At 27.4% G+C, this 20,939-nt stretch overlaps 2 protein-coding genes across 2 annotated transcripts in view; one reads left to right on the top strand and one right to left on the bottom strand.

The window, feature by feature from the left end:
• The window catches only part of LOC130678176 (cyclic AMP response element-binding protein A), an 80,346-nt gene that overhangs the window by 41,267 nt on the left and 18,140 nt on the right, over positions 1-20,939 (top strand). The window lies entirely within an intron of this gene.
• LOC130678177 (putative tyramine receptor 2) lies at positions 94-19,094 on the bottom strand. The gene is made up of 2 exons (XM_057485225.1): positions 18,734-19,094; positions 94-7,019 (listed from the first exon to the last, which is right to left on the bottom strand). Exon 2 carries the CDS (start codon positions 7,000-7,002, stop codon positions 5,674-5,676), a length of 1,329 nt encoding a protein of 442 aa, XP_057341208.1. The 5' UTR covers positions 7,003-7,019; positions 18,734-19,094; the 3' UTR covers positions 94-5,673.

The raw sequence follows: 20,939 nt of genomic DNA, 5'->3' as shown, positions 1-20,939 counted from the left end.
AATGAATAATATATGAAAACTATGAAAATAGGGTAGCAACCCTCTTGTTATTAGAATTCAAAAGGTGTAAGAATTTACGTATAGAAAAGAAGAATAAATGGATTATTTAGTCTTTGGCCTATATATATATATTTATATATATACTAGTGCACTATTCTATGTTATCGGACACGTCAGGTGAGTCCTGGGGCTCAGGCAAGCTTTACCGGCACATATATCGACTATTTTCCACGCCTGCGTACTTAAAAAATCACCCTCTACTCAATCCATTTCTTGAAATAGCTTTAAACTTTATTATTATTATTAATATTTTTTTTTATCTTTATAAAACTATATAAAATAAACGCTAATTATCAACATAGCTTGATCATTTTTTTAATTATTTTTTTATTTATTCATTTATAAATTATAAATAACTTTGTAAAATCAAATACACAATTTTATTTATATTAATTTAATTTTTTTTTTTATATATTTTATTTTACGCAAGGACGAAAGGTAAAAATTATATAAATTATTTTATTATTTTGTACAATATTTATTTATTTATTATTAAATCCAATAATTAAACCATTTATTGTTTCGTTAGTTATATATATTTTTATTGCGGTTGATAATTTTATTAAATGGAGGGATCCGGGGCAAAATGAGACACGATATTTTCGGTAAATTTTCGGGTCAAAATTGGATACTATTATTGAGGCAAAAAAAAAAAAAAAATGATTTGATTTTGTCCCATATTCCCTTGAAATTTAATTTAAAAATAATTACTGTTATTTATTGCTTGTGATAATGAAATAACTACTGGATTTAATAATTAAAATTTATTAAAAATAATAAATAAATAACAATAAATTAAAGCTAATTAATATTTCACTTATAATTAATAAATTTCTTTTTGTAAATAAATTTTCATTTTTATTTTAATAATTACTCATGTGGTAACATTATTATTATTATTTTTTTATATTTCAATTAATCGACTGATCTTTTTTTGTTATTCAGGGAGAATTATTTACACGCAGTCGAAAAAATGCCAGAGGAGTTATGTCTTTTTTTTTTAAATTCTTATTCTTTAACTTTTATTTCGTTTTCACTCTAAATTTTTTTTTTAAATCTTTAATAAATTACCATAAGTAATTTATCCTTTATATTTTTTAATTCATCATTATTAAGTATAATACGTCCTTATTTACTTGCACATATTTTATGTATTCATAAGATTTAAATTCATTAAATTCAAATATACGTGGATTTAAACATTGAGATAATTTTAAAATAAGTAATATCTTTTCTCTTTATCTGTTTGACAAAACATATCATTTTTATTATTATTCCATTTTCTATTAAGAACACATTCAGGCATAAAATTTCACCAAAATGACTTAACTCCCACCGGCTTCCTGTATATTGCTATACTTATAAATCACAACCAACTGAGTATTTTTTTTTATTTTATCACTTAAATTTATTATTTATCTATACGGTAAAGTACGAATATGAGTGATTAATTTTATTTATTATTCACTCGTATGCGTAAATTACATAAATATATATATATATATATATACCTATAATTATTTTTTTTTTCTTTAGATAATGTAAAGATTACGTCATGGGCAACCAGGCCCTAATATTCTCCTTGAGATATTCTTTGTGTAAATTATTTTAAACAAGATATTTAAAAACTACAATAAAGGGAAGGCATCAATGTTGGAGGTATTTGTATAAAAATAAATTAATGTAACTTATAAACTAGAATCTTGGATAGTTCAGTTGGTAGAGCAGTGTGTACACTTAAAAAATAAATTAATGTAACTTATAAACTAAAATCTTGGATAGTTCAGTTGGTAGAGCAGTGCGTACACTTAAAAAATAAATTAATGTAACTTATAAACTAGAATCTTGGATAGTTCAGTTGGTAGAGCAGTGCGTACACTTAAAAAATAAATAAACATAAAGAAACTTTAAAAGTTTTTAATTATAGATTTTTTAGAATTGTTAAAAAAATGTATTTTATGTTTGTGAATTAGAGCAGTATTTTAAAATTAATTAAAGCTCATAAAATAAATATAATTTTAACCCTCAAACTCATAATTACTTTGAAGTATTTTTCGTGTTTATAGCCATTAATAATTCTTAGCTATTTTTTATGATTTACTTTTTTATTTCCCTTTTTACGAGAAATGAAAATGACTTGAAAGCCGCATGAGTAGCCTTTTTTTAACAACAGCACGAAGAGTTATTTGACCAAGTAAACACTCTCGAGAAGTAGTGCTTTTTCATTCTCTTTAGTTATTTCCTTTTTTTTTTTCTTCATGCTATTTTTAGTCAACTTTTTTTTTCTTAACAACAACCACTTTTGCTATAGAGCTCATTTATTTAAATTCAATTTAATTTTCACTAAAAATATAAAAAAAATATTTATGTTATATTATTTACAAATAAGAATATTAATTAATAAAATAAAGCGTAATTGTTTCAATATAAAGATCCTATCATATTTCAATAGAATATTCTAGTACACTTTAAACAAAAGATTAAATCCCTTGACTATCTTTTTACTCACTTAAACATAATAAGACAATAATGTATCTTAAAAGAGTTAAGTAAAGATAAAAATGAAAGGCTAGAAGAAAGAAGAGACTAAAATTCACGATATATATATATACATATTTAAGAGTAGCTCAAGGAGAATCGGCTTATCATACATCTATGTACCATCTCAAGATTTTTTTTCAAGGCAACCGAGTAGTGACTATTGAAAAAAAAAAAATTTAATATTTATAAAAAATGAATCTATTGTTTTAATTTACTCCCGTGATCTAATAGTATATTACACACTAGGGTGGGTTGAAAAAAAACTTTTTTCGTTTTTCTTAGCATGGGGGTAGAATTTGTACCTTATAAAAAAAAAAAATTTTTTTACTCAACATTTTGAGGTGGCCCACTCGTTTTTTAAATAAATAATTGATTAAACGGGGTAGTTCCAACGAAAAAATTTTTTTTTGTCCAAAATTGTGGAAAACATCTAATAATTGTCGAATGTGATTTTTTCTTACTTCACTTTCGTTTTAATTCAAAAGAAAATGCTTTTCATTTTTTGATTTTTTACTTAAATTACAAAAATAATAGGAAAAAATTTTTTTCAACTTCTGACTTTTAATTAGCTTTCAAGGGGACACCCTACAGATTCTAGAACACCATGTAATTTTTTTCGTTGGGACTACCCCGTTTGATCAATTATTTATTTTAAAAACGAGTGGGCCACCTCAAAATGTTGAGTAAAAAAATTTTTTTTTTCTTGGAAAATTTTTTTTTTTATAAGGTACAAATTCTACCCCCATGCTAAGAAAAACAAAAAAAAAGTTTTTTTTCAACCCACCCTATTACACACCAGGAGCGGAAATTAGGATTTTCCAAGCCGCATGTATAATGGCAATCATGCAGATGGGACGTCCTACCTCTTCTGTGGTGTGCATAAGATTTTTCACCAGATTTGCACCTGAAAGTTTAAATTTTAATCTGTTTGAAAAATGGCGCATGCTCTAATTTTTATTATTTATTTCCATAAGAGAAAAATATGACTTTCTTCCCTCTAAGCTCAGGAATTTAAACTCTCGGTGCAGGTTCGGTGAAAAATTGTTTTCTATTGCATACCGACAGCAATTAATCAAAGTTCAAAATTGAATTTACAATAGCAATGAAATTTGACACTATATGCATCCGATTCTAATAGTGAACAATATTAAAGTCATATATAACTGTAGACTAGACATCTAGACATGACTATACTAGATGTAGTGTTATAGTAAAACAATTTAAAGTTGTAGAAACATAAAACCTCCGAGTCTCATAAACAAAGTTCATATCGTGCAATACTCGATGGCGGTTTTGTTCCTGTACCTGGTTTTAGATATAGGGATGTGATACTTTACTTAGATATATATAATGTCACAACTCGGTAGTCTATCGATTATTCTCAAACAACAGAGCACGTAGAAATGTCTCAAAACTTTCAATTATCCAGGAAAGTAATGAATTCTTCACCTCTAATAATAATTATAATCACAATAATAATTATAATAATATGAATATCATATTTTTTTATTTAAATTATTAAGTTTTCCATTCAAAGCACGGCTAAGAATTAATATATATAATTGTATATCTCACAACCTTATCACAACCTTATTAGAGTTATAATAATAATATTCCGAGTGCATATCGGACATTTAGTTAAAATTCTTACTTATTATTATTATTATTTTTTTTTTTTCATTAAAACGTTATCGCATAATGGCTAAGTCGATATGCTGTACGACTTACGTAAGAATTTTCATTTTATTTTTATTGTTTTTATTATTATTTTTAAATGTTCATTGTTCTTATATAGATTTTTTTGTTTCTTGATTTTTTTTTTTTAGTTATAATTTTTTTCTGTTTTTTTTAATAATACTCACAACCTTAATACTTGGAATTAGTATAATATAATAACGATTGGTAGAGGTTCACTACCGATTCTACACAAGTCTTCGTCGTTGCTAAAAAGTTATTTTCGATATATTATTTTAATAATGATAAGTATAATGTTACTTTTTTTGACGAAAAAAAAGAAATTTTTAAACGTTTATCTGCCGATTTTTTTTTATCAATACTAAAGTTATTTTCTTTATTTTTACATGACGCAGCCTTCGCTCAATTTACATTAAATTTTTTCCATTTTTCTCGATTTGCCGTAGGATCCAAGACACTTATCGACGAGAGAATAAAATATGTGCGTCTTGTAAAGAAAATAAAATTGAGGGAAAATGCAGACATACGTTTATAAAAAAAAAAAAAATTATTACAAATTCCTGATTCAGGAATATTATTTAAATACAATTACAACCTTTTTATTTATTATTGTTATTATTTTTTTTTTTTATTCACTAATCTAAATTGAAGTCTTGGTCAATTTCGTAGAAAAATTTTTTTTTTCATTATATTTAATCGATACAACCTTAAATCTATAATTTTGGGTTGGAAAAATTATATTCCAGTTATTTGGATTCACCCAAAAATTATAGAATTTATTGAGAAAAATCTCAATTTACGGGATATTGGCTTAGTACGACAAAATTTATATTTATTTTTATTTAATTTTTTTGGAACTGCCAACTTTCAAATTGTTTTTTTACAAAAGTAATTAACGCCCTTTTGATACATTTTTCTCATAAACTAAAAAAAATTTTAATATTTAAAATTTATGAAATTTTCGTTGTTTTGTTGTTATGTAGAAATTAAAAAGCCGACATCAGTTAGCGAAGGGGAAGTAATTAATAGAGTGACCGACTGTACCACAACCAGGTTGTCAGTATATTTTTTTTTTTACTACGATATTCAATTTTAATAGAAACTTTTTGATAGAAAAACGGTTTTGATGTTTTACTATAATATTTGTGAGTTTATTTAATTTCACTGCAACAAATAACTAACGGATATTGGATTTCGAGAAAAATGTACCGTAAGATTAAAACAGATAATTTTCGGACTGCATCTGATGTTTATAGTCGTAATAAAATAACTTACTTTTAAAATATAAATGTAGTAAAGAGAGAAAAAATTTGAAAAGGTGGCAATTCCTTATTAAGATAAAATAATAAATAATTTAACCGATAAAATAATATAATATCAACCGAGATGTAATAGCCGACGAAATGCGCGTCTATAATCAAGATTAAATATTGTATAAATAAGTGGATTAAGTGCGCTATTGATGTAACCAAGCCACGTTATAAAATAAACCATACGGTCAGATGGACAACATGCCGGACAAAATGGTACAATAACATACATGAGGAAAAATGGTAACCAACATACAACAAAAACACCCATTATAACACCAAGTGTACGTGCAGCACGTCGTTCTTTAGATAACGAAATTCTCTGACGTTCTTCAATAAATTGATAAACGGTTGTTGTGGTTGTAGTTGTAGTTGTAGCATTTGGATTTGTTGTAGTAACTGTTGGAGTTTGATTATTTTTCTCACTATTACCCGAACGTTTACCAATTCGTGATGGAGTTGGATTTAGTGTTACTTCAGTAGCAGCATCATCTTCAACAACAACTAAACTTGGTTTACCGTGTACACGTGTTGTAATCGTACGTTCATTGTGATTTGTTTCACTACTAACAGATTCTTCAGCGTCATCTGGATCATGACTGCCACCAGGACCCCCCCGACCACCATTACCACCAGTTCCAGCATTACCACCAGCGCCACCACGATTACGCGTTGATGAAACAATACCAAAACGACTTTGACGTGCACGTTCACGTAAACGTCGACGTGTTGCTAAAAATATTTCTAAATAAACGAGACTCATTAGCAATAGGGGAATAAAAAATGAACCTAGTGATGAATAAATAACATAACCCTGACGTTGGGTCAATTGACATGGTGTACCGGGTTCTATTTCTTCAGGCCAATCATTCCATCCGGCCAATGGTGGTGAACTTATTGCACCAGATAATATCCATACACCGGCAATTGTTCCTAATACACGTTTTAATGTACGTTTTTGTGCGTAATTTATTGGATCTGTTATTGCCCAATAACGATCAAGGGCTATGGCACACAAATTAAGTATACTTGCTGTACAACACAATACATCACATGTTAACCATAATTTACATAAATGAATACCAAATATCCATTTACCCAATAATAAATATGCAACATTAAATGGCATTACCAGTATTGCTACTGCCAAATCAGCAACTGCCAGTGATACTATAAAAAAATTTTGAACTATACGTAATGGCCGGTATGTAAACACTGACAATATTACTAAGGCATTCCCTAATACTGTTGCTAATACTAAAAAACCAAGAGTTAATGATGCTGCTGCTGCTTCCCATGATGGTAAATTAGCACCAGTATCTTCTTCACTGCTTGTGCAACTTTCAGTATAATCATCGCCGGACATTGTCCCGCCAGATTCACCACTTGCATTCATACTTGTCTTATTTTATTCTGAAAAAATTACATCATATTTAAATAATAACTTTTAATACTAAGTAATATACCTATTATATATATTAGACTGATTCAAAAAAATCGACTAATTTTTTTTTTCTTCATTATATCGAAAATATTGTAGGAAATGACGAAAAAAAAATACTGTGAAAGTTTGAGCTCTTAATATTAATATTAACGACTGCCGCATCGCGATTTTCTATTTCCCGTTTAAATAACATGGGAAAATTTATTTTTTAAGCTTTGGAATTTTGTAGCTCATGGTGGGACCAATACTTTTGAATGTTCAAGACATGATCTTATGGGAAATTTGACGCTCTACAAAAAAAGTCTCTTATAATTTTTCGATATTTTTATTTCTTCGAAAGTAATTCGAAGTTAAAGTTAGATTGACGATAAATTTTCACATTTTTAAAATTTTTTGACGCAACCATCAACTTTATCCGAAAATTTTAGAGGACATTTTTTGTAGAGCATTTTATTTCCTACAACTTATCTCGGAGAAAATTTTCGATATTTCTCATAAGTCGTAAGTTATTCGCAATTAACTGGAAATTAAATATAATTTATTTTAAGTAACAAAATTTAGATTATTTAAGAAAATGTTCAGTTAATTGCAAATAACATACGATCTAAGTGAAATATCGAAAATTTTCTCTGAGATAAGTTGTAGGAAATAAAATGCTCTACAAAAAATGTCCTCTAAAATTTTCGGATAAAGTTGATGGTTGCGTCAAAAAATTTTAAAAATGTGAAAATTTATCGTCAATCTAACTTTAACTTCGAATTACTTTCGAAGAAATAAAAATATCGAAAAATTATAAGAGACTTTTTTTGTAGAGCGTCAAATTTCCCATAAGAATAAGTCTTGAACATTCAAAAGTATTGGTCCCACCATGAGCTACAAAATTCCAAAGCTTAAAAAATAAATTTTCCCATGTTATTTAAACGGGAAATAGAAAATCGCGATGCGGCAGTTGTTAATATTAATATTAAGAGCTCAAACTTTCACAGTATTTTTTTTTCGTCATTTCCTACAATGTTTTCGATATAATGAAGAAAAAAAAATTAGTCGATTTTTTTGAATCAGTCTAATATATATGTATGTTTTGTCACACTAAACTCTGTCTGTAACGAAACTCAATGGAAAGGTTAAATAGGGGAAGCTGTTTGGACTCAATAAATGCCGATTGAGAGGAAGAGGATCAAATCGGGTAGTCGACTGTAATAATATTCATTAAACTCATTAAAAACTTTGACAATATTCAAATTTATATTTCTTATATTTTATAATATTTAATATTGTAGGTACTGTCAAGTTAAGTCAACTTCGGCGAAAACTTTACAAGTTAGTCATTGTCTAAAAATAATTTCAATTACTTATCATCATTAAATGAGACTTAATCTTTTTATTAAATTTTTTTAATGCCCGTACTTTTAAACTATCGAATTTATGAGTCTAAATTATGCGACTTTTTTTCAGCGCTTACAATATTCTTAAATATTATTATTCAAGTTTTTTATCTGACGTAACTTTAACCGTAGTCAGTTATTTCACGATAATGTTAATAATTTTTTAATTATTTTTTTATTTCCTTCATTTAAATTCTAGATAAAAGTGATGACGATCGTTGTTTTTAAGTTTAAAGTATTACTTAGATCGTGATAAAGAGATTTTCTTGTGCCAATTTTTCCTCATATTATATTGAATATTATGACATGGATAGAAATTCTCAAGTACGGATTCGAATGATTAATGATGACAGAAAAGTTTTAATGAAAAATGAATATTTTAAAATTTATTGGATAAATTTAAAAAACTACGCTTATTATTTATCAAAAGATGGATTGCAAGCGATGCGTTATCGCATTTTTTAGACACTAAGTAAATAATGGATTTTCGTAAATTCAAATTCACTGATCTTATTTTTCTTTCCTACATGTCTTCAAATTGTCAATATCAAAAAACGAAATTATTTATTTATAACTGGGTCAAATAAAATTTAAATAGGGAAATTAAAGTTTCATGAAATTATTATGTAGGGAAATAGTAACCAGGGACAGTAGATTATTCCCTTTCCTAATTCACAAATTCCGATATCTATACATATATATACATAGGCGTATTTGATCCTAGTGAAATAGCGTATATATGTATAATTCCCGATGGAGGATCACGTCCAACCGCAACATGAATTTCTCTATCCCTGGCAATCGTGTTTCGTGGGCACTCGCGAGTCCATTTCACGTTTTTCAATCCCCGGGGATACGAACCACCCTTGATTCCACTTTGATACCTTGTAAAGTGACTGGACTAGTTACCGAGTTCACAAGCAATTCTATACACCAACTTCAAATACTATCCATTTCTCTCTCTCTCTCTCTCTCTCTCTCTCTCTCTCTCTCTCTCTCTCTACCCTTTTCCCTTTAGTACTTTACTCTTTTGGGCTAAATAACTCACAAGCATATTATAGGCTGATATTGAAAACTCAAATAAATTTAGATTTTTTTTTTATAATTTATTGTCAGACTCAAATTATGTAAATTATATACAAAGAATATCTATATTAGGGTGGGTTGAAAAAAAACTTTTTTTTTGTTTTTCTTAGCATGGGGGTAGAATTTGTACCTTATAAAAAAAAAAATTTTCCAAGAAAAAAAAATTTTTTTACTCAACATTTTGAGGTGGCCCACTCGTTTTTAAAATAAATAATTGATCAAACGGAGTAGTCGCAACGAAAAAAATTACATGGTGTTCTAGAATCTGTAGGGTGTCCCCTTGAAAGCTAATTAAAAGTCAGAAGTTGAAAAAATTTTTTTCCTATTATTTTTGTAATTTAAGTAAAAAATCAAAAAATGAAAAGCATTTTCTTTTGAATTAAAACGAAAGTGAAGTAAGAAAAAATCACATTCGACAATTATAAGATGTTTTCAACGATTTTGGACAAAAAAAAAATTTTTTCGTTGGAACTACCCCGTTTAATCAATTATTTATTTAAAAAACGAGTGGGCCACCTCAAAATGTTGAGTAAAAAAATTTTTTTTTTCTTGGAAAATTTTTTTTTTTATAAGGTACAAATTCTACCCCCATGCTAAGAAAAACAAAAAAAAAGTTTTTTTTCAACCCACCCTAATCTATATATTTTGAAATTGATTTTACTGGATATTTTATTGGAGCATTTCACTTTAGCGCTAGCATGTCTATATATATTGAGGCTGAGTAATGTTCTGTTAGAAAATCCTTCATCCCCACGATAGGAGGGTTAATAAAAATAAAAAAGTAACTTCTCAGTTGGTGAAATAATACATTTTCAGCAAATATTTTCTTGTAGAAAATTATACTTTGTCTTAAAGTTGTTTTTTAAAAATTTATCTACGTAAAACTATTATAAAGTTAATTGTAAACTTAACACTCTATGCTTAATGAAATTATTTTAGGTGACAAAATTACATGATTAATAAATATAGACGATGTACGATAGTCAATACCCTTTTAAAAAGTTTATAAGCTATTTTGACGTTCATGAAAATACCATGACACCCTCAAATACCTTTCGATAAACTGAATACCCTTTCTAGGAAACTAAACTAAACTTTGTATATTCTCTTGCACCCTTTACTCACCCCTACAATAAACTCAACCAAGCATAAACCTTATTGTTCTTCCACATCACGTAACATTTAATATTTAATCGTTAATTTTAGTTGTCATGATAATAGAATTAACAATTTCAAAAGTTTATTATTATTATTATCATTATTATCTACTTACATTTATATTATGAAATAGCATATAAATTTATACTTCTCAATAGAAACATTTATTTTAAAATTAAACGCGGTTTAATTCTAAGTATTAGCTTTTGTATTCACAAACTTACCCTGCATAATTGTCAAAATCTCTATTTACGTCATGACATTTACGTATAAATATATATAAAGAAATGAATACAATGCACTTAAGTACTTATATCTTGAAACGTAACAACTGTCCTCGTTATCGTACGAGATTTTTCTTTTTTTTTTTTTTTTCAAGCGTTTAACTAGCCTGTAGGGCAAACAACCTTTAAAGGGGATAAAAACGACACGATATGTATATATTTAAATACATTACAGAATAAAGTAAGAAAAAAAAAAAAAAATTAATTAAAGTTGTTGTAATGTAAAAAATCGTTGAGAGTTTTCTTCACGTATTTTCGAACTATAAAGAAGTAAAAAAATTTTATGCACTTCTTACTTTATAACTTTATTTTTAGTATACAGCATCCATACATTCATGATGAATTTACTTGTTCGAGTGAATATTTTTAAAAATAATTTAAACTTTTGTGGGCTAGTAAGAACCAAAGTTGTCATTTTATCAATGAGTTATTTTTATAAACTACACACGGAGAAAAAAATGAGAAAAATTACTAAATTTGGATAGTAATCTTGAAACGCTTATGATTTATATGAAAAATTCATAAACAGATTAGCATATTTTACAAGTCGTTTAGTAAATTTTACTATCCCGTTTAGTAAATTTTACTATATTAGAATGGAAAAAAATTAAATTAAATATTTAATAGTTTTTTAACTTTTTATTATTATTACTATTATTTCTGTCATCTGTATTGGTGTTGGTGTGTATTTTTGTTTTTTAAAAAATCACTGGATTCAACCGAGATTCGAACCCTGATCTCCCGCGCGCGAGTCCTTTCCAATGTCTGACGACCCGATGTGTCCTTTGAACAAAAGTTTCAGAACTTGTAATACATTTTTGTATATGCTATCCCCACCAACTTTTAATTTTATCTATACATAGTAGAATTTACTATACAAATAGTAAAAAAATATAATCGTGTTAGCAAAAAATCCATTGCGTATAGTAATTTTTAATATTTTGTATAGTAACAAATCCTATATTGTATTAGAAAATTTACTTTACAAATAGTAAAAAATATAATCGTTTTAGCAAAAAATACATTACGCATAGTAATTTTTAATATCTTATTATGTAATTATTACTAACTAGTAAATTTTACTAAACGTTTAGTAATAATTACAATACAGAATGTATTTTTTGATATCTGTTAGTAAATTTTACTATAGTATTGTAATTTTTACTATACTTTTTTCTCCGTGAAATAGATTAGTAATCGTGTCCTGGTTTTCTCTAAAAATTATGCCGCATAATTTTTTGAAAATCCGATTATAAGATGATCTGCAATAGCCAAGATTCCCAATGAACTCTACTGGAAAAATTGAGTCTTTATGAGTTTTGGCTCCTTGGCTATCGTAACGCCACAGAATTATTAATGCTCTCGGATATAAATGACCGTTAGGTTAATGGATTATACGTGAGATGTAAAAAATATTTATGATACTGTTTAAATACTTTTTTCAGCTATTACAGTATTGGTTTCGAATTGGTATGCAGTATAGAATTCAAATGTTTTATTAACAAGTAAAAACGGGAGCTGAAACTCGAAGACTATTCGTCACCAATACTATAATCTAGTATAAAAGCTCACACAAGTCCAGGAAATCGTATACTTTTTAAAAGAAGGTCAATTTAGCAGGTCACATTATAAAAAATTCATCAACTTTTTGTTTTATTCATTTTTTCACATAAAACAAAAGCAAATAATTTTTCTTTTCGCTGCTGCAATTTCTTGTTTCATTCGTTCAAATAAACGGAAAAAATTCCATTATTTCAAATTTTTTTAAATCTTTTCATATCTACGACGTGAATTATCCAAACAATTTATTACCGTGGAAACATTCAGTTTAATTTAATTAATGAAATTTATCCAGTTCTGTGTAATACCCCGCAAATAATACGGAGAAGCCTTTGATAACTTTAATTTATTATTTCATTTACACAGTTAACTAAATTTTTTTTGAAACTGTGTTAAAAAACCGTCCGTGTTGAGACGACGTTTGCCATCATTGTGTTACTTAAAATTTTTAATCGAGTTATTAATTTGACACTGAAAAAAAATTACCATCTTATCTAATCCCGATTTATAATACTTTCTACAATTATCCTGAATAATATCAGTCTTTAATTACTTTTCGACTTTATTGGTAAATGTAATTGGGCAACTTTCGACAGAGATGTAAGAGACGTAAGATAAAAAATGGCTGAGTGTCGTATCGGAAACAACGAAAAAAACTGGGTACAATTTTTCTCTACAGAATATTGGGTTTTTCAGGTCAACTGTATCTCGTTTTAAAACACCAGGTTTTTATTTATTTTCTATTTTGTTTTTTTTTGTTTCTAATGCCAATCGTTAACAATAGAACGATATATCTGAAATAGAGTAAATGGATTTGTTTGGTAAAATAAATCAAGTTAAATGAGGAATTAATTAATTGGTAGTTTTGTTTTTGTTTTTCGCTACAGTAACAAAAGACACTCGTATAAAAACATTTATCTAAGTGCCTCAAGTTCGACAAAAACAAAAACAATCAAATGCGCGAAACAAAGAAGGATCAAATTCAAAGAGTGAACTGAAGTAGGCAAGAAAAAGATGCGATAATTATTTTTTACCTCAATTAATTTCAAGGAATTTACTTTTTACTCGGGCTGCCAGGTGGTACTTTGTATTAGTTTTCTAATCACAAAAAATAAAACAGTAAAAATTACACTTTAAAATAATAATTATATTAAATATGTAAGATTCTCAGTACACTGTAAAAAATCCGGAGTGAATTGGGAGTGAAATAAAATCTGAATTCACTCCGGATTCACTCCGCCACTCGGAGATCCGGAGTTTTAAAAAAATCACTCCGCATGCGGAATGAATTGGGAGTTTTTTTTTAGCGGAGTGATCTCGGAGTGACGCGGATTTTATTTCACTCCCAATTCACTCCGGTCCGGAGTTTTAATACTTAAATAAATTTATATTAATTTATATTAAACTGCTAAACAATGTGTGTGTGTGTGTGCGAGTGTGTGTTTGCGTGCATGTGTGTGTTTAGGTGTGTGCAAATGTGTGCGTGTGTATGTGTGTGCATATCAGCTGATCAATAATGTAATACGCGAATTTTTACTTCGATTTTATTATGTGGAGTTATATTTTATTAATAATATTTTCAAAACTCCGCTCCGGAGTGAATTTCACTCCGGAGGGATTAAATTAATAAAAAATTATCTACTCCGCGAAAACTCCCCTGCGGAATGAATTTCACTCCGAGGGGAGTGAATAATTAAAAATTCATTCACTCCGCATTCACTCCGAATTTAATCCGCATTCACTCCGCGAATTTTTTACAGTGTAGTAAGTTTTACAATTTAAAATGTACTTTTGACTAAGCTTTTAATAAAACTCTTAAATTATTTATTGAAACTGTAATTTTTTTTATTTCATTTCTTCCGCAGTAAAATAAAAAATGTGTGTGACGTAACTTTCTTTTCTTTGTAACGAAAGTCTGTCAGCTTGTAATTTAATTTAAAGTTTTCTATAAAGTGTTAAAATAAAAATAAAAAAAAAAAAATAATAAGCTGTTCTCTATAATGTATAAAAAAAGAAAATCACGCGGTAAGTATTAAAATTTTCGTTGAGTTAATGGCCCTGGCCGTGAATAAAAAAATTATAAGAGAATCTTAAAAGTATCATCCGTATTACAATAGATATATTATGTATTATAAACTGTAATAAAATTTAGATTATGTTTTTTTTATTATTTTAATAATTAACATAGTTTACATAAAAGACAATTAGTAAGTGTCGAAAATATTTTTTTTTTTATTGTTATTTTTAATGAAAAAGTAACTTGCTCATATTTATTTCAGAAAGCTAACATGTTTGTGTATAATAAATATTTTTATACTTGTTTATTTTAGTTAAACGTAATTTGGTAATTTTAGTTTTGATATCAACCTGCCCCAGCTATAATTAACATATCATTCGAAGCTTTAAACTTTTCAACCAGTTATTCAATTAAACAAGTTTAAGTCTAGTCAGACGGAACTCAAATGAGCATATTATTTTTTTCTTTATTTTAAAATTTAAAAAAAAAAAACATAATGAAATGTGAAGCTGATGTATTAGTTAATTTTCTCGAAACTTTATAAAATTATTTAATTAAACTGTCACAATTTTTTTATAAAATGACTCACAAGTTCGCTTAATTAAATTGCTAAGAATAAGTCGGTTATTTTTTTACTCGACCTGTAAAATATATTCCGTGATATAAAAATAATAACTTAAAAATTTATTTTAAAACGGCAAATACTGTCAGTATAATTTTCCGTATTATCATTTTTAGATATTTCGGAATTTTTCCTAATTAATGAATTGGGATAATCTAGTTATTTTTAAATTTTTGGAACGCGTGCTTATATTAACACCCGTTTAAAAATATTAACTCTTACAGTCATACCAACTGCAATATTTTAGTATGACAAGCTCATAATTATTGCAGAAATCAAGTAATTAAGTCTTGTGCCTGTACAAATTTAACTAACGCAACTGCACAATATTCTCCATATTTGCTGCCTTGCAATAATTATTTTAACTGCATTAAATAACTATAATAATAGTATATATATATATATAACGATAACTATAGACTAATTAAAATAATTTTGTTAAAATCAGTTTAAGCTTAAAATCTCAATTGAAATAGTCTACGTACAATATCACTACAAGTTATGAATGGCTAAATGAACACTCTATGTTTACCTTTGAATAATTGGATAGAATTAACTTCGTTGGATGCAAGTCCAGTTTAACCTCAGTTTACCGATAACACAATATTATACAATGTAAACCAAGATAAATTTCAAGAAATAGATACAACATTTTAGCGATTTTATTCCTACAGAATATCATGAGAATAAATATTTTTCAAAATACTTTCTGGATAAAATCATGGAAACTATTCATACGTAACATTGAAACTATTACCATTATTCGATGATAATTTAACATAAGAAACGTTTCTATAATAATGAGAGTCGTTCCTAACTAAAAATTCCATACAAGCATCCATAGAGATTACTATGAATTCCCATGAATTCTTATGATGTATTTGGACGGATTTCTGTGGATTTCCGCACTTTCGTCTATTATTTCTGTATGGATTTCTTAAAGTTTTTAATCACAAACTAAAAAATATCATTTAATTCAATGAAATGGTTTTAGTTTTGAAATTCAAATTAATTGCCAAAAATGTGTCGTTTAAAATAATTATAAATTTTGTAGTTGGCTATAAAGTAGAGATAGTTTGTTCGTAGTAAAAGTACTGTTTCCCATTAATATTGTGTGTTATAAGTTATAACAGTATTTGGCACAGTTGTATATGATAGAAATATAAATTGCTACAAGGCTTCATTGTAAAAACAAATAATGCTACAGATGTTATCTGATATAGTTGTGATAATAAATTTAATTTGGCAAAATTGTAACATAGTGGTGTTATGTTGGTGAAAAATAATGATGCACTTGTTACCGATCTACTTTATTTATGATACAGTAGTATAGTGCATCTATAAATGAACTGTGTTAGTTGAAATATACATTTATACAATATTTTTTCAAAGATGCAATAAATTGACTTCAATTTTTTCCACAAGATATTGTTGCATTTTAATTGATTTCTGGCGCAAGTTTTGCTCAAGAAATGTGTAAGGAATTTTACCAACGAGCCATGTGTTGGCTTACACAATTTTTTAGATAAAAAATAAAAAGTCTTTGGGACATTAAGTCTGTAGCAAGATTTAGTTTATAAAGCTGTAGACAGCTAAAACACATCAGCTGAATCCTACAAGATTTTAATAAGTCATATAAGTGCGTCACTACTTGAAGTTCAGCAAAAGAAAAATTTTTCGACTTTTAGAAACGAATGAGTGCAAACTATATTTTGACTTAAATTTTAAGTGAATGCAAATTAAACTAAATATGGTATTAAAAATAGTTTAACATGCGTTCTTGTATTAGCACACATACGTATATAATTGCGTATTATTTAATGTTTCATATTCACACGTCTTACATACGATAAATGTGAATTCAAACTCTAGGTGCCAGAACTTGCATTTTAATTGCGAATAGTTTACTCAGAGACTTAAATTAAATTGAATGACATTTTTCTTTCGTCAGTATTTTTTTATAAATTTTAATTAGTATTTCTATTACAGCACTAACGTATATCACTTTTTACGACGTACTATTCAATTTCCAAAGTAAATATTCCGTAATTGCAGTTATGTTCCAATATATACAACTTCACTGTATCAATTTAATTCCAACTTTCAAAAAATACATGCCCAGATTTCTACATATCTATCCAACAATTTCACCCCTATCTACTAAATTATCTTCAATTACTTCCTAGTTGTTATTTTTGTAAAGATAATCAAACTAATCCTTTTATGAACTCACCCAATCGTTAACCCTTGAAAATAATCAATTTATCGATAACTAAATACTCTATTAATTATTAAATTCTACTTATGTTCGACTATTGTTGCATTAATTATGCACCAATTGCTTGCATTAACTACATTGTACTCATCTTTATTGACTTACACGTCAATATTCTATCAAATCTCTTCATTCAATATAATAAATTATATCAAAATTATATGAAAAAAATTAAATTTATTAATAATTAAAGTTCTCAAACGCGATTATCAATTAAATTAAAAAATTTTTAATTAATAATAAGACAACTTTCTTTTGACTAACGAATTATATTATAATTTAATGTTGAAAGCTCAAAGACATGACCTTGGCGTGATGTTGCACATCGTGAGTGTTGAAAGCATTTAACTTATCACGAAACTCTCTAATATGTAAGTAGACTTACACACAAACACACACACTCACACACACGCATCCTAGTAATAATAAAATTGTTTTACCTCAATGTAAAACTTTATTATAAATGTTATACATAATATAAATGGAGTTTAAATTAATTAATATCTCAGCGAATAATAATTCTCGTCAATAAATAATCTACTCACAATTACTATTATTATATTTAAATGTAATTATGTATTTTTAATAAAATAACACAATAACCGTATTAATAGCAATATACTAAGTATATAAAATATATATCACGACATTTACGTTTACTATAAAGAGAGAGAGAGAGAAAGTTGAGCTTTCCAAGAGAGATTTATTTATAGTGATTTGCGATAATCGATAATCGGTTCTCTTGTTTCGTATATACAGCCTCTGAGATAAGCCCTTTTCTATAATATACATACACATAGACATCTATCAATTTATCCTTGTATTTCATTATATATATGTATATATAAATATATATAACGCGACCAAGCACTACCAGTTACGGTTGATCACTCAAGCAGGATGATTTAATGAGTCAATCGGTTCGCAAAAGCGAATTAATCACTCAAAACAATAACAACTATAATCAAAAAGTCATTTTCCTAAATACTGATTTGGAGATCACTCTTTTGAATGATTAAAAAAAAATCACTAATTTCGAAGCCTTTTTGAAAAAAAAAAAGCAGCAATAAAAGGCCCAATTTTCCCGCCATATTGATTTAGTTTTTAGAAAAAAAAAATATTATTCTGGATAAATTGTCCGTCACTTAAATCCACTAATGGAGAGATCAAAGATAGCGGGTATCACAGCGGTGCACATTTAATGATAAGTGAATGATAATATATATATATACATAGATATTTTTTGAATTTGTATGTGAAAACTAATGAAATAAATCACTTTTAAGTATAATTTACCTGATGTTGATTATGTGTGATAATAAACGACGGCATGGTGTCGTTACCACCGTCGTGTAGTAACCCCGTCGTCCTCGTCGTTGGACGTACACTAGTTCTACTGTCAACGATAACCAACTTACCCCTTTTTGGGTTGGAAATTTCTCATTAGAGATATATATATATACTATTAGAATTACTAATACAATCGCAAGATGCGCCAACAAAACGAGGCAAGGGTCGCGTCGACGCCGATGTCGAAAAGTCATGATACGCAAGCGCATTTATAGTTTTTCTTTTTAGTAAAATGCTTTTTTATTTTTTTATTAAAAATAAAATATTTTAAAAAATAACTTTTAAACCCATGCTAGTATCAAATGATGTAAAGATCCACGTAAGCAAGAAAAATACCTTTTCTTTCAAGAACTTTTTAAACTTTTTGAATTTTATCAATTATAGTTCACTTTGACAAAAACTAAAAAGATGAATTTCATTGACGTAATTGCTTGTTAATTAATTTTTTAAATTATTATTGACAGTAAGAATAATTTTATTCTTTTAGTCGAATTATTCGGAATCTGAAAAGTCCTAGTTTACGTTACGGTAATAAAATTTTACGGATTTCACTGCTGTTATAAAACAAAGAATTTGTTATTTGTAATTTAATTTTTACAGGAAAAAAAAATTTATCATCTCAAGAAATTTTTTCAACTATGAACTAAAAACATAAATTTTTTTATGATAAGACGAAATTTATCGTCAAAAATGATTTTTTTCTGTGTAGAAAATTACAACTTAAATTTAAAAAATCGCTCTATTGACCATCAATATAAATTCTCTCAATTATTTTTCCACCGAGTGTTTTTTTACAATTACAGGGTTTTATATTTCAATTAAATACTATTGGATGATAAATTGAATTTTATTTAGTCCAATTATGGTTATTATTTTTATCAAGATGTATATAAGTACTCGTACTCGTGAAAAATTATTTATTGCCACAGACTATCGTGTTTTGAATAGTTTATTCCTCATTAAAATTATCATTTTTATTACTTGCATTGTAATTAAAGCATTTAAAACTTTTTACTGACTAGATAGTTTTTGTCCCATCAATAATAATAATGTTATCATTAAGCATAATAAAAAAAATAGCTTAATGATAATGAGTATTTCTCGAAAACTAATTTAGGTAATTTTTTGCGGTTTGCAAAAACTAAAACTTATTAAAGATTCTCAATGAAAAACATTCCGTAATAGTAATACTACATAATTGCTGAGTTTTCAGTATCGGTAATTGCCTTTTAAAAGGCTCAACATTGATTAATTACACACGATTCTATTATATTTTTAGTATCAGATTCATAGATCAACTGTGGAATTGTATGCGCAGCAATAAAATTGATCATTTTGAAAGCTCATTTACAAGGATTTCTAACACCCTATTCAGGCAACCCTCCATCTCTCTGTTCATTCAGTAGTCTTTATATAAAACCCCTCATCCATTTACACACACACACATACACATACATATACACACATACTACGTGTGACGTATTCATTAACTGATAACTGCGTCAAGTTAATCACGCGATCATCCTCTCTAATTTCATTAAACCATTCGACAAATGGTCGGTTATCACGAAACGGTGATAATACAGTAAATAGTTTTTAGATCTACTCCATTATCCAATAAGGAAAAAATATTTCATTTTATTCTTACAAGACAATACGCTCCCGTGTAAAAAAAATTCGTTCCAAAAAGATTCCAAAAAAGTTCCGCACGTGGAACTTCTAAAAGTGAGACAGGTTAGAACTTCGAATAGAACTTTTTTGGAACGTTAGTAATTTTGATGATAAAAAAAAAGTTTTTATGAGCAAATTTAGAGTCAAAAAAGGACGTTCTTGGAAATTTTTTGGAAGTTATCATGGATTTTTTTTTGTTCTATAAAAAATTCAAAAGTTGTGATTTTTGAACTATTTTGGAATGTTTCTAGAATGTCTTTAGTCTTCAAACGATGCAAATGTAGTGATTTTGGAATGTTTTTGGAACGCCTTTTTTAGTCCATAAAAAAGTCAAAAGTGGTGATTCTGGAGCTTATTTGGAAAGTCCATATGAAATTCCAAAAACGTCCTTTTTTCACTCTAAATTTGCTCATCAAAACTTTTTTTTTACTATCAAAATTACTAATATTCCAAAAAAGTTCCATTCGAAGTTCTAATCTGT

Source organism: Microplitis mediator, chromosome 1, assembly GCF_029852145.1.
Source record: "Microplitis mediator isolate UGA2020A chromosome 1, iyMicMedi2.1, whole genome shotgun sequence".
NCBI classification, from domain to species: Eukaryota; Metazoa; Arthropoda; class Insecta; order Hymenoptera; family Braconidae; genus Microplitis; species Microplitis mediator.
The sequence above is the reverse complement of the archived record's forward strand: the minus strand, read 5'-3'. Positions and strand labels throughout refer to the sequence as shown.

Coding starts and splice junctions, on each gene's coding strand:
- LOC130678177 (XM_057485225.1), bottom strand. CDS start 7,002: ATGAATGCAAGTGGTGAATCTGGCGGGACAATGTCCGGCGATGATTAT.